Source organism: Mustela putorius, unplaced genomic scaffold, assembly GCF_011764305.1.
Source record: "Mustela putorius furo isolate JIRA1106 unplaced genomic scaffold, ASM1176430v1.1 tig00003983_pilon_pilon_pilon, whole genome shotgun sequence".
Classification (NCBI taxonomy): domain Eukaryota; kingdom Metazoa; phylum Chordata; class Mammalia; order Carnivora; family Mustelidae; genus Mustela; species Mustela putorius.
Genome location: NW_025422123.1, coordinates 4293934 through 4309235, shown reverse-complemented (window position 1 = coordinate 4309235; position 15302 = coordinate 4293934). Strand labels below are relative to the sequence as shown.

The window sequence follows — 15302 nt, the reverse complement described above, 5'->3', positions numbered from 1 at the left end:
CATCTTCCCCATGAAGACCCAGAGAAGGAATCCAGGTCCATAAAGATTTTGTGATTCAGATCTACTATACTAGCCCTGGGCAACATCCTTTTGGATTTTAATGGGAGGGGAAAATAATTCCCCTGGTTTTCTTTCTTTCTTTTTTTTTTTAATAGAGATTTTATTTATTTGAGAGAGAAGGAGAGGGAGGAGGGGCAGAGGAGAGAAAGAGGGAGAAGCAGACTTCCTGTTGCGCAGGGAGCTCAACACAGGGCTCATCCCCGGACTCCAGGGTCATGACCTGAGCCAAAGACAGACGCTTTAACCAACTGAGCCATGCAGGCACACCACCCCCCTCTTATTATTTCTTTTAGGATTTTATTTGGGGGAGAGAGAGAGAACATGAGCAGGGGGGAAGGGCAGAGGGAGAGGGAGAAGCAGACTCCCCGCTGAGCCCTGAACCCCATACGGGACTTGATGATTCCAGGACGCTGAGATCATGATGTGAGCTGAAGTCAGACCTTAATGACTGAGCCACCCAGGTGTCTGGTAAATTCCTCTGCTGTGTAAGCCACAGTTACTTTTTGGCTTCTGCTGCATGTTGCTGAATTTAATTCTAATATAGCTCCTAATTACTGAAACCAAGAGACACTCTCAGATGTGTCCTAGGAAGAAGTTCTGGGTGAAGAAACCGCCCCAGCGGTCATCGCAGGGCTTGCCAGGCACATGGTGATGTGCTGTGTAAACGTTAGTGGTTGGGCACCACATGCCTTATTTTTTATCTCTCACAGGACCCCCTCCCCGAGTGGGGGCTCAGTCCTCTGAGACTGCCTTCTGATTTTCTGTTGGTGCTCCGCTTGCCCTACAGCAAATGCATCCCCCATACTCACTAATCTCAGCAAGAAAAAGCTGAGAAAAGGGGATGCCCTAGGTTCTAGATTACACAAACTCACGGGAGAAAAATCAGCAGTGGAGGAGGAAATACACTATTTATTTACAATCCTTTCACTTTATCCACAATTTCCATACAAACATAAAAACTAAAAAAATAAAACCACCATTTGGGAACACAAGTGTCTTTCTTTAATTAGTCCAGGTGAGGGGAGGGTCACAACCCTCTCGCTCTGTGAAGGAAACTATTGAGGCACACTGAAGGGGTAGGGGGTGGGTTAGGAAGAATGCCTGAGAAACAGCTCCAGATGAGAAATGGAACGTGCCAGCATGGTGGGGCTTCACTTGCAGACTCAAGGGTGTCACCCACCAGGGACACTGACCGGCTTCCCAGAAGGACAGCTGCTCGCCACCATTCCTCCCGCCCCCGCCCCTGCCACCTCTCTGCTATGGAACTCCTGAAATCAAACATGCGCCCCCCTCTCATGGGCTGTGGGGGGTATGATGGTGACAGCCGGGGACACTGGATGCCTCTCTTTGAGAAGAGCCCCAAACCCCAGGGAGACGCAGAAAACCCCTTTCCTTGGCACTGATGAATCAGTCACAGCTTCTGTCTTGAATAGGATGCTGCCCGGAGGAAAAAATGAAAAAACAAAAGATCTCCCCCAGCCTCCTGGGGGAAAGGGAGGGGCTGAAAACATGCAGGAGGGCTTCCGTCTCTGTGGGTACCTCTCTGGGAGGCTCTCTGGGGGACAGGTGGGGGGTTCTGTCTACCCAACGCGGGGAAGGAGTGGGGCAGATGCTCCACAAGGACCTAGGGAGAGAGTGGGGAGGGAAGAGAGAAAAACTCTGAGACACTGATGCTGGGAAGGCTGCCACCCATTGTCAAAGCAGGTCTGTCTGCTCATTGATGCTTGCTCTGGCAGACGCCTGTCCTCCCCTGCACAGGAGGGCACCCAGAACCCAACCTAGAGATGCCAGAGCCACCTGCCTGGCAACTTCGTCTGTGCTAGTGACCGAGATTGCTTTCACATGTTGATGCACATTATAAATATAAAATCATATCTGCTACAAAGAGGACATATATTTGTACATCTTTACCCATATACATAATAACACAATTTACACATAATATCTTGGAGTGGGTCATCATGGGAAAAGGGTTTGGAGAGGTGTAAATTCCCTTCTCCCTCCCCTGCCCTGATCCTCAAGGGACGCCTGTATTCTTGGTCACCAGGGCCCTTCCCAGCTGGTGGCGACTGGGCTAGTCTGTCTGGACACAGAAACTCAGACACGTGACTAAGTGCTGATGGGTGTGTATGCCCACATACACACACAAACGCAGGTGCACATACGCACATCTGGGGAGAAAAGGAAAAATGACATCCCTAGCCCTTGGGTGCAGGCCTCTTCCCAGAGTTACAGGCATCAGCGCTTCCTCTGTGTGAGAACAACAGTCTCAAGCTGCTCCTCACTGGCTCAGACCAGGGCAGAAGGGGAAGGGCTAGGAACTGGTGGCGGGGAGAGGGAGAGTGGGAGGGAGCAGGAGTCTTCTGAAAACATAAGGCGTTTTTTTTTTTGACCTGTGATCAAATCAAACTATGTCACAAAAAGCAATGGCATCAGTTGGGGCCGGGAGGTGAGAGACAGTCAGTCCATGTAGGGACGATGTGAATTGAGACCCTGAGCCTTCCCCTTCTTTAGTCCAGTTTCTTTTAAAGGGGCAGACAACCCTGTACCTCCTTTCCAGTCGTCTCCCAGAGCTGGGCCCATCCACGCATCACGGAATACTGACAGTGGTCCGAGAAACACATCCAGAGACATGGAGTGGTGGACAGGCACGCCGAAAAGTTAAGACCTGGGCGGCGGATGGGAGCTTTTTACAGCAGGAGTGGTTCCTGGCCGGAGTCCACGGCTCGCACGGTGGCCACAGTGATCAGATTGCCATCAAAGATGGGGACAGTCTGGGTCCCCCTGGGGAGACAGCACCTATCGGCGGTAGTGGTTAGGGGCATCGGCAAACATGTACTTCAGTCTGTAGGCCTCGGCGAGAAGCAGCCCGATCTCTTCGTTGCCCCAGTGTATCGTAGGTAAGTTTTGTAGCAGCATTAGGAGACCCTGGAACGCAAGAAAAGTTTGGTTATCCCAGGACTACAGACCAAGGGACTGGTAGGTCCCTTCCTCCTGGATCACACACCCCACAGGGTCAGGCTCCTTCTTCCCAAGCAGCACTCCGTCCCCAGCTCCCAGTTCACCTTCAGGAAGCCATGAAAAGCCTCTGTTGATTCTCTCATATCCACTAACACCTGCCTCTTTTGAAAATATTACAGAGAACGACACCAACATATTAAGATATTGAAAAAGAAAAATAATCACTCATCATCCAAATATACCTCTTTATTTCCAAGTTTTCCTTTTCAGTCTTTTTTTCACAAGCCTATTTCTTTAAATAGCTGTAATCATCATTATGATTTTTATATGCTTTTTAATCACACTCTTTTACTATAATTTTAGTGTTTTTCCATGCAGCCTTCAAAAATGACTATTCTCAGTGTTAGTACTCCATCATGTGGCTATACCCTAATTTACTCAACCATTTGCCTTTTGTTAGACACTTAATTTGCTTCCTTTAAAAAAAAACCTTATCCAAAAAAACGCACCTTTATTAAAAATAATCCCTTTATGCATATGCATAATTGCATATCCTTTTTCATTTGCTATATTTCTCCTAATGCCAGTGTTCACTTCTAATCACTGTTTTTAGCTGCTGCCCTATTCTCCAAAGACCATTCTCGACCTACCTGTCCAGCTTATTTCCTATGTTCCCAATGCACATGCCTTTCTAGTTAGGTCCATTTCAGCCAGATTTATTTGTGCCTCGAAGGTTTAATTTATATTGTTCCTTTAACTTAGGAGACCTTCTCTTTTCTTCTCTACCTATCTTGGTCCTATTCAGTTCTCAAAACCCAGATCCCTCAAACAGCTCCAGAGAGACGGCCTATTAAAGAGGATATTAGAATAAAAAGAAAATTGAGAGGTTGTCTCTGTAATTTAGTTCCCCATGCTGCTGCTGCTGCTTCATGTTCTTTATCTCTCCCCCCCCTTTTTTAAAGTCTATTTACTTACAATTTATTTTTAAGTAATCTCTATATACCTGGGGGTGCCTGGGTGGTTCAGTCAGTTAAGCATCTGCCTTTGGCTCAGGTTGTGACCCCTCAGGGATCAAGCCTGAACTAAGTTCCCTGCTTAGTGAGGAGTCTGCTTCTTCCTCTCCCTCTGTCCCCCCACTTGTGCTTGCTTGCTCTCTCTCTAGTGCTCTTTCTCAAATAAATAAATAAATAATCTTTAATTTTGAAAAAAAGTAATCTCTACACTCAACATGGGGTTTGAACCCACAATCCTGAGATCAAGAGTTGCATGCTCTACCGACTGAGCCAACCAGGTAACCCCCGTCTCTCTTTCTGAATTGGATATTCTTATTTTTCTGATTATAAAAGTTATAATAGCAAGACAAAACCCAGGGACATAAAGGAGATGGGTGGACTTGATTACACGTAACTTCAATATGTCAAAAGGTGCCAAAAACCCGGTTAAAGGATAAGAAACTGACTATAAGAAAATATTTTGTAACATCTTTGAAAAACCAAATCCATTATCAAAATGCTATCTGTACTCCAATACTATCCATAATAAAAAAGGAGCACCTACTAATCAGTGAGAGAAAGAAAGCCACCAGAGAGAAGAACAGATGAGTAATACGAACAGGTCACGTGCAAAGAGCCCATAGCCCATCCCCATGCTGGGAAGACTTTTAAAAAGCCTGCTCTGAGCTGATCTGGACGCTCTAGTGATGTTTTGCAGTTTTCAGTGGAAAGGTCTTGCATATCCGTTAGGAGATTTCTTTTCTTTTTAATGAGTCACATTTTTTTTTATTATTAACATATAATGTATTATTAGCCCCAGGGGTACAGGTCTGTGAATCGTCAGACTTACACACTTCACAGCACTCACCATAGCACATACCTTCCCCAGTGCTTTATGAGATTTCTTCCTCTGGAAACAGACACTTAGCTGTGCACACTGCTCCTGCCTGGGGCACCTCACTGCTATGGATGGCCAAAAGGATGAAGATACCAATTCGGGGACAGTGTAAGTTCTGGGTTCTGCCCTAGACCTCTCCTTCCCCACTTCCCAGAAAGTGGATATGAATGGAGGAGCAGATACGGTCATCCCAGACCATAAGATGAAAGCCGCGTGCCCGAGACAGCAGAGCAACAACATAGAGGGACACCTGGGTGGCTCAGTGCGTAAAAGCCTCTGCCTTCGGCTCAGGTCATGATCTCAGGGTCCTGGGATCGAGCCCTGCACTGGCTCTCTCCTCAGCAGGGGTTCTGCTTCTCCCTCTCTCTCTGCCTGCCTCTCTGCCTACTTGTGATCTCTGTCTGTCAAATAAATAAATAAAATCTTAAAAAAAAAAAAAAAAAAAGAAGGGATCCGCATCCCTGCTACTCTGGAGGTGCAATGTTAGCCGTGGACCACCTACACCTAGGCCAGGAATTGAACAAGTAAACAACTACCTAGTTTCAAGCCACTGCTGTTCTAGGGTCTTGGTTCCAGGAGACAAGTTTGTATCATCTCGACACACAAAGGCTGTCTCTACCAAAACGATAAACGTGCATGGTCTTTGATCCAGCGACTCTACCTCCGTGTCCCTGTCCTAAGGGAATAGTCACAGTTCTGCACGAAGGTTTTTGCTGCATGCACAGTGGCTTCAAATAGTGTGGACTTGTTAGGCATCCTGCGGTTATCCACATCATGAAATACAAGGCGGCAGAGAACAAATGAAGTGAGACTACACACACCGATGTGGAAAGATAACAAAGACATTTTTAGGAGTAAAAAAAACTGCTGTAGAAAAATATAGTATGAGTCCACTTAGATAAATGAGGAAACACAATATATTGGTATAAGTGTATGCACATGTGTATATAAAAACTTTAGAAGTTGAGGAGGTAAACTGTTAACACTTCGGGGGACTTTTATTTTTTTCCCATTATACTTATGTATCATTTGAGCTCTGTGTTTTCAATTTTTACAATTTTTTCAATTTTAACTTTTTTTTTTTAAGACTTATTCGTTCACGTCACAGAAAGAGAGTGTGAGTATGGGATGTGGGGCAGAGGGAGAGAATCCCAAGCAAACTCCCTGCTGAGCGCAGAGATATGGGGAAGGGACTCTATCTTAGGGCCTTGAGATCATGAGCCAAGACCGAGAGCCGGACACTCAACCAACTGAGTCACCCAGGTGCCCCAACAGTTAAGATTTTATATATTACTTGGGTGGTGGAACTTTTTCTCTAGAGAAATACACACTCTGTGGTAGTTTTTAGTAAAAAGTAAAAACACAGAAAATAAATTACCTATAACTTCATAGTCAAGAGGAAGTCACTTTTAAACACTTTGGCATATTTCCTTCCACTCCCTTTCGGCACATTTTCCACAGCTGAGATATTTTCTCTATATAATTTTGAATCTATTTAGCATTTATCATAAGCATTTCCTCTAATATTAAAAACTCCTTGTAGATACTTTCACGGCCAAAGAATTTCTCATGACGCAGATGTACCATAATTTACTCTACATCTTCCTGTTTTGAGTACTTAATTATTTCTGTTTTTTCATCATAATGAAATTATAATGAACAGCCTTGTGCATAGAGCCACATTTTCGATGATTTCCTTGGGCTGAATTCCTAGGAATGAAATTAGTGTGTCAAAGAACATGAACATTTTAAAGGTACTTAATGCTCATTCAGAAAATGCATTCCAGAAAAATGCTCATTTCCCTAGATCTCCACCAGCACGGAATACTCTTATTGAACAAATACTGTTCTTTGTAAACCTTTTCCCTGAGATCTACAGGCCTGAGAACAGAACTCAAAAGCCTTAAGTCAAAATGGTGGTGGACTCCAGGGAAGAACACAATGAGAAAGGAATCACGCTGCACTCTTATCTGTATGTTCATGCTCCTCCCCCACGCCCACCTTGGTGGCTGGCATCTGCCTTCTCTCTCCCAAACCCTGCAGGTAACCACCCCTCGCCATCCCATCGGTGCTACTGAAATTCATTTGACCAGACCCATCACTCAATTACTAGTGATAGTCACTCAACCCACTCAGATGCTTTTTTAAAAGCGCTGTTATCAGATCTAAACATCTCTGCAGCGTACTTTTCTCATGGTTAACAACCCTCTCTCTTGGCCTCTGTTCTAGGTCTACCTTGTTTGTTTTTGTTTTCAATCTCACCTTAAAAAAAAAAAAGTTGCCCTTGGAGCACAATATCCTCCCCCATGAACTCCTGGCCTCTGGCCCCTCTGACTCTTCCCTCCAGCTTCCGTTCCCTTCCCGCAAGTGTCCTCATCCCCACTGGAACGGGAAAAGGTACTGCATCTTTTTGCCAGCATCCTCCCCTGGAAGCCAACTTTTATTCTAATTCTGGCAGACTCTCTACTACAGAGGTCCTCACCCTTTCTGTACCTCAGACTCTAGCTATGGGGAGAAGCCTATGGATCCCTTCTCAGAATGATGGTTTTAAATACATAAAATACATAGCATCACAAAGGAGACCAGTTAAATCGAAACAGTCATTGAAATATTTTTAAACAAATTTATGATACCACCATAGATGTGCTTTATTAATATATTCTACAATAACATCTAATGGCAGATTAAATACCTACCGTTATTTCAAAGTAAGAGTGAACACAATGTTTTGAGCTACCTCTAACAACTTCATAGGATAGGAAAATTCCAGTAATAAGTGACAAAGGAAGCTACTGCAAATATTACTGTGCTCTCTTGGCTACATTCACTATTGTAGGAAATGCTAACTTTGACCTTAGGGTTATTGAAAATAAAGCTGAAATTATGTTTCCATTAACTTCTACGGATCCCCTAACTTCTAAATGCAGACCCTATGTTAAAGTCCTTTGCTCCTGTAGCTTCTCCTTCTTTTGATTCACACCACAGCCAACAAAAATTCTTATACTTCTGGGGCAGCTGGGTGACTCAATTGGTTGAGTGTCTGCCTTCGATTCAGGTCATGATGCAAGGGTCCTGGGATCAAGCCCCACATGGGCTCTTTGCTCAGTGGGGAGCCTGATTCTCCCACTCCTGCTCCCCTACTTGTGTTCACCTTCTCTGTCAAATTTTTAAAAATTCTTATACTTCCCTTTGGAGGTCAGTTTAACACCCAAGTATCCATATTAACACAAATACTACATTTTACATTACATTGTACATTGTAATGTACATTGTACATTACACTTTATTCATTGGAAAACATTTTTCTGTTTCTTTCTCTCTTCTTTTTTGGTACAAATTGCTTTTGTAATTAGAGTTTCAGTCCCATTTTCAATCAGCTTGCTGGGTGAGGTCAAACTGCTATCCTATTTCCTGAGGACATACTTCATTGACTCAGAATCAACCCCTGCCTACCATGGAAGGGGAGCTGAAGGAATGGTACGTGCATAGCCTCATCCAGAACATAAGCAAGAAAATCCTGGGAACTTGGGAGTCTCGACGAAACTCTTGGAGTTTTAAGTGTTGGTCCTACCTGTCCAACCAGGCTGCAAAAGCTGAATCAACTATAGGAACTCTTAGAAATACTTGGGCCCAAGCCTTATTCCTGGAGTTTTGGATTCTAGAAACCTGGGTGGGATCTGGCACCCACAATTCTTCAAGGTTTCCAGTAGCCAACCAGGTGGGGGATTAAAAAGCTCTTAAAGGAATAAAAGCATATTTGGGATGCAGGCCTAATAGTGAGATCCCAAGGTAAGAAACACCTAGATGCTATACGGACAGTGACCTTTCATTAAATAAATTAAGGTGAATCTATAAAATAAAATATCCTTTTTTAAAAGATTTATTTATTTATTTTTAAAAATGTTATCTATTTATTTGATAGAGAGAGAGGACAAGCAGGGGGAGTGACAGGCAGAGGGAGGAGAAGCACCCTGCTGAGCAGAAAGCCCAACATGGGGCTTGATCCCAAGACCCTGAGAACATGACCCGAGCCAAAGGCAGATGCTCAAGCAACTGAGCCACCCAAGTGCCCCAAGACTTATTTATTTTAGAGAGTGGGAGAGAAAGAGCACAGTGGGGAGGGGCAAAAGAAGAGAGAGAGAATCTCAAGCAGACTCCATGCTGAGCAGCAGTCTGGTGTGGGGCTCCAACCAATTACCCTGAGATCATGACCTGAGCCGAAGGCAGAGGCTTTAACCCACTGAGCCACCCAGGCGCCCTAGATTTACAGTTTTTGACATGATAGAACATCCACTGTATTTTGTAAAGTGAAGAGTACATAAAATGTTTGCATTAATGGCTATATACACAGAGCGCGTATTTATTTGTATAGATTTGCATGGTGAAATGCCTGGAAGGAAATATATCACCTTCGTGTGATAAGTATTCAGGTACTTGATTTTCTTTTTCTCTTTGCTTATTGATATTTCTAAACTTTCTGTAATGAATGCATATGCTTGGACAACTGATAACAAAGGAGTGATCTCTCTAGCAGAGGAGAGCATCTACCTGTAACTGCCAATTCCTCTAACCTTGCTAGAAACCTCCCGGAAGCCTTGAAATAATTCTAACGCTGGCCAAGGTAACAAACATCCCTGTGTGCCTCCAGGCAGTGAGGCGCACAGTGAGGACACACTCTGCCACCTAGTGGCTACTTCTAGGAACTGGATCCTGTATCAGTGCTGGAACAATGGGAAACACTGCCCAATGCATTGATAAATTTGGGATGGAAGAAACCAAATGGCTGTGGGAAGAAAGCATTAATCACAAATCAGGTGCTTTTCTATAGCGACAGAAAAAAGATACCGTTGGGGCAGGGAATAACTGAAGATTTGTTATAAAGCCTACTCATGGGAGCACCACGCATGACATGCAGCCAAACGAAACACTATAGCGATGACAAAATAGCTTATGGGGCAAGCAGCAGAGAGCAGCTCCAAATTAATGAGAAAGGACCAAAGAAAAGCTGGAAATGGCTAAAATAGCAGAAAAAAACAGCCCGACCTAGAAATGGGCTGAGAATCCGTAGATCCTAAAGGAAAAGGAATATGGCAGAAAAGGAACTGAAGGCATGGGGGGGGGGGCGGGACAATAATTAGATAAGGGGGCCAAAGGAGAGGGGATAGAGGTTATAACCAAAGAAACCCTGTAAGGAAAAGGTATGTCCAATAGACGGAAGAACTGAAGAGGGAGAACGTCAAGGACAATAATCATTACAGTGACAGCTATTATATACCAAGCACTTATGACATACCAGATGGGGTTTCAAGTACTTTACATGTGCTCTCTATTAACTCCTTTAATCTTCACATCAACTCTATGAAATGTGTAATATTACCTCCATTTTACAGATGAGGAAATCGAGGCCCAGAGATTAAGAAATCTGCCCCAGGGCCACAGAGTAGCTCTGGCTGGAATTTGAACCCAGGCACTCTGGCTTTAGAGCTTGCGCTCATAACCACTATAATATATACTGCTTGCCCTATAGTGAGAAGACAAGTGGGGCATATTGTAGCAGGATCAAAAGGAAAGGAAGTCATAGCAGAGGCTGTTTGAGGGAAATGTGGAAGACCTGCTTGATTTTATTCAGTGATGAGAACCCAGCACGACCAAAGACAGGACATGTAATGATTAACAGCAGAAGAACAGAAGAACTTAAAGACCACGTAAAATATACACTAAATAAGATACTGTGTGTAGAATCACTTAGCAATAATCAAACATCCTTTGTGAATGTAAAGTATATTCAGACATGTAAAAATATTTTCTTAGTCAAATAAGTAGTACTTTAAAACAACCCCCCCACTTTGAGAATCAGTGAAGTAGCAAAACAATTCCTCTGGCTACAATATAAGCTTTACAAAACATATCCTTGAATGTAAACTTTTTGAGTCGAACTTATTCACTGGTTTTCTCCCAAAGTGTGTTTAGCCAGTTTCCCATCAGAAAAGGCCATGCTGGGCGCCTGGGTGGCTCAGTGGGTTAAGCCGCTGCCTTCAGCTCAGGTCATGATCTCAGAGTCCTGGGATCGAGTCCCGCATCGGGCTCTCTGCTCAGCAGAGAGCCTGCTTCCCTCTCTCTCTCTGCCTGCCTCTCCATCTACTTGTGATTTCTCTCTGTCAAATAAATAAATAAAATATATATATTTAAAAAAAAAAAAAAAAGAAAGAAAGAAAAGGCCATGCTGAGTTCCCCTCAATGGCTTGTTTTATGTCTAGCGACCGTGCCCTTTCTTCTACCAGCTTGCTTCAGGTGAAAGATCTTTAGGTTCCCAGGGTTTCCTGTGAACCCTTCTGGGCAGGATTCAAACTGACAATTCATGGGATGTCTGTTAAAGATCAGGCCTGTGTTGGACAATGTTCCAAAACCCTACCCTTGAGTTCCTGCAGAGTGTGGGTGGGTGCCTTTGGGTTGAAGGGATTTACTTACAGTTAGTTGGTCATTTAGGCCTGGGACACCTCGTAGGCTTAGCACTGTTGCACTGAACAAGTCCACCCTGCCTCACACAAGACATTTTCAGAACCAGATCATCTCCAAGGCTTTTTTCCACAGGAGGAAAGCAGAGGATTCTCAGATCAGCCGCCATTTTGCTTTAGAGTCATCAGCTGACTCCCCGGTTCGTTTCCTTTTTATGTAGAGGAATTCTGATTATTAGTCCTTGGAGTCCCCTGCATGGTGCTTCTCAAAATCAGTCTGGAGTTGCCTGAGGCCTTGTTGGTCCCTGCCTGACATCTTGTGGGGCCCCAGGCTCTTCTGGTCTCTCAGATAGGCTGCTTTTCCTGAGAGGACTTTTTCAGGTGTGGGACGAGTGGGCAGGCATTTCCTCACTCAGGCCTTCTTTCTCTGACTCGAGCACACACACTTTTCCCAGACGTATTTCTTATGGTGGAATAGTTTTCAGGCTTCCTGTGGGTTACTTTACTCAGCACAAATTTTTTCTTTCTTTCTAATATAAATAAAGGATTTATTACAAAATACAAAATGCTGGTTTCTCATTATCAGGGATTCAAGAAACTGAGGCCATGAGCCCACCCTGGGTGGGGCTGGGGGCTGGAAGCCGGGCTCAGGAGCAGGCCAGAAGGCCCTGGTGTAAAACCCCCAGCAGAAGGGCACTCTCCAGAGTCGCTGCCCCGCTCTTACCTTACTGTCTGTATGCTGCATGCTCCAAGGCATGGACCCCCTGTGTCATGTGCATGCCCCTCTTGAAATGCTGGGGTAGGGATTGCAGAAGCCGGACCTTGACCGACAGACCAACACAGGTGGCCGTGGTGTGGTGCGGGAGTGGGGGCGTTAAGGCCACGCCGCTGTGTTCTCAGTGTGGCTCACCTGAATCTGGGTTTGCTCTACTACATTCCATTCTTCTAGGAGCTGCTGCAGCTCTGGGACGCGGATGGAGCAGGTTGGATCAAAGACCCCGGGCACACCACTGCTGCTGAGAACCTGCCTGTCCTCTTCACCCACAGTCACCAAGTGTCCCCCAGAGTGCTCACAGGCGAGGAAGGGACTGGCCACTGTGCTCCTGGCCCACACAAGTGTCCCGTATACACTTTTTTCCCCAAGTACCCACAACTCAGCATAACTCATGTTCTTCTGAATGCACACTGAAGTTTCAATTCTCGGATGTGTAGCCCTTCTCCGTCCTAGCAACCCTTTTTGTTTTGGTGTCGCGAACTGGTGGTGTGCACAGAGGGCCTGCCACATGTTCCCTCACTCACAGAACTCACTCGACCGTCTCAAGTCCTGCTGGGTTTCACGGGTTAATCTGCTCTGAGAAGCCTCGCCTAAAGTCAGATGCTCACAACCTGCCCTAGACGGTGTACTCTGCCACCGGGTGGAATAAAACCATGTATTGCAGTGACCAACTTCTGTGGCTCTCCAGGCTCTTTTAACATTTCAGCTTCAGCCTTGGCCACAGGGCAGGAAAGTCTCCTCTTGCTGCTATGCTCTGTTGTTCATCAGTGCAGCATACACCCCTGCGACTCCCTAGTTCACTCTGCTGCCCATCTGGGGTGGGACCGAAGCGTCCGTCCTCGTCCCATCTCCAGAAGGAGCTGGCAGTGCAAGTGAACATTCCTGGGCCAGGCTTTCGGGCTGAGGCCATGGATACGATGTGGAAAGGGAGTCCAAGTTTCCCCCTGATTTCAGGTCAAGCACAGTCTCCTCACAGCCCTCTCTTGCAGCCCTGTCCTCCCCCACTGTGCCACTCCAGCCCCACTGCCTTCTCTCTGCCTCTTCCCTCCTCTAATACCTCAGCCTCTGACGTCTGCGGGGTCTTTGCTCTGGCTGTTCGCCTGCCAGGAAAGCTCTTCCACGACAGACCTCTACGTGACTGGCTGTAGCTGCAAAGTCCTCTCCCTGCCTCACCGCCAGGGAGACAGCCCCCAGCAAAGCGCAGGCCAGGAGCAAGCGCTGAGAAGGGCTGAGTGGGCCTCCCACCGCCCGCAGACGGTCCCTGTTGCTCACTTCCTCCTTCAAAGGCCTGTGGTGGCAACAAGAGACCTCCACAGGCCTCCGTGGGCAGACAGAGCTCTCTCGAGGCTTGCAGCTGGGGGAGAGAAGCACCCAGTCCCCTCAGCAGGGCACGGCTGCGTGTGGCAGACCTGCCAGCTACGATTAAGGTGCTCACGTCCACAGCAGACCTCATTCTCTCTGGCCACCAATGAAGGGTGTGCCACCGTCACTGCCCACGCCCCTCACCCCCAGTGTCACAGGGCCTCTTGGAGGCCACGGCCCTTGCAGCCAGCAGTCCTAAATCCTATGGTCACCCTTTTCCCTTCAAGCACCCAGGAGGCAAAGAACATCAAGATCCTCACTTCATACCAAGATTCCTATGTGAGAATGGAAGCGTGCATCCATTTCGTTTGAGGTAATTTCTACATAGTCAACTGTCTATTTAGTAGAAGGATTTTAGTGTTAGTGTGTTTTCTCCATCATTTACTTTCCTCCCAACCTTTCAATGGAGGCATCACCGCAAACTGAATCACGTGCCCTTCTCCTATCATGCATGCTCTCTGCTCACTCTGCTGTCTTTTTTTTTTTTAACTTTTTCAGTGAGGCATAGCTTGCTTACGTAACTACACAAATCTCGAGTGTACAGCTGGACGATTTTTACATATGTTGCCACCACCCAGATCAAGCTAGACAACACTTCCTGGGCCCCAGAAGACTCACGTTCCTCCACGGTCAGTACACAACCTCCACAACCGGCGACCTGATATAAACCATGAAGTCTTGCCTGTTCTTGAACTTCACATACGTGCTTTCCTACGATCTTATTTCCAAAGTGATCACGGTACCTCTGAATATTTTTTAGTGGCAAAATACTGGCTTAAGGGGGGAGGGCCTCTTGGAGAATGGTTGATTCCAAGGTGGAGCAAAGCAAAAATAAGCTGGGAACATCTCATGGCACCAGAAAGTAAGGAAATGCTTTACGAATGATGGGATCATGGGGCACCTAGGTGACTGAATTGGCTGAACATCTCACTCTTGATTTCAGCTCAAGCTGTGGTCTGGCGATTCTGAGATCAAGCCGCGAATCAGCGTGAAGTCTGTTTGAGATTCTTTCTCTCCCTCTGCCCCTCCACTGCTGATGCACGTGCATGCACTCTAAAATAAAGAAAATCTTTAAGAAAAGATTCTATTTATTTATTTGACACAGAGAGAGAGAGAGAGACAGCACAAAGAGGGGGAGAAGCAGAAGGGGGAGCAGACTCCCAGCTGAGCAGAGAGCCTGACATGGGGCTTGATCCCAGGACCCTGGGATCATGACCCAAGCCGAATACAGACGTTTAACAGACTGAGCCACCCAGATGCCCCTAAAATAAATAAAATCGTTAGAAAACTGATGAGGTTAAAAAGACAACCTGAAGAAACACCCAAGGGCCAAAGCTGGGACAATCTGAATAGCAAAATAATGACAGTGTAGGATAACCCATGAAATAAAATAAACACCCATGAATCTATACTGATATAAATAAATACTTGCATGAATAAAGGGGAGAGCAAGGATAGCTCTCTGTTAGCATAGAATGGTAATTAATAAATACAGAAGAAGTGGTAAAAATAGAAAGTCTCCATTAGGCAAACATCACAGTAATGACTGTTACGGGCAAGAACCATTAATGGATATTAAGATTAGTGAATGAAAGAATGATGAGAAACAGCGAAATTATATAGTATCAAAGTGTTTCCCCAGAAGAAACCTATTAATTATCAAAGGGAAAATAGTAACTTTACAGTGAAGAAGCCTGGTAGACCCACCTCAGGCCAGTGATCAAGGGCAACAGAAGGGGGCCCTGGGTGGCTCAGTCATTAAGTGTCTGCCTTCAGCTCAGGTCATGGTTCCAGGGTCC

At 45.6% G+C, this 15302-nt stretch overlaps 1 protein-coding gene across 3 annotated transcripts in view; it reads right to left on the bottom strand.

Moving 5' to 3' along the window:
* Positions 1–949: 949 nt before the first annotated feature.
* Positions 950–15302, bottom strand: part of TBC1D22B (TBC1 domain family member 22B) — a 75278-nt gene continuing 60925 nt past the window's right edge. For 2 of the 3 annotated variants that reach the window (XM_004740018.3, XM_045071062.1), the window contains one exon: positions 950–2988. In XM_004740018.3, the coding sequence (XP_004740075.1) occupies positions 2860–2988 (129 nt within the window). In that variant the 3' untranslated portion in view covers positions 950–2859. The remainder of the gene's footprint in view (positions 2989–15302) is intronic. The other variant, XR_198536.3, reaches the window with a different exon arrangement.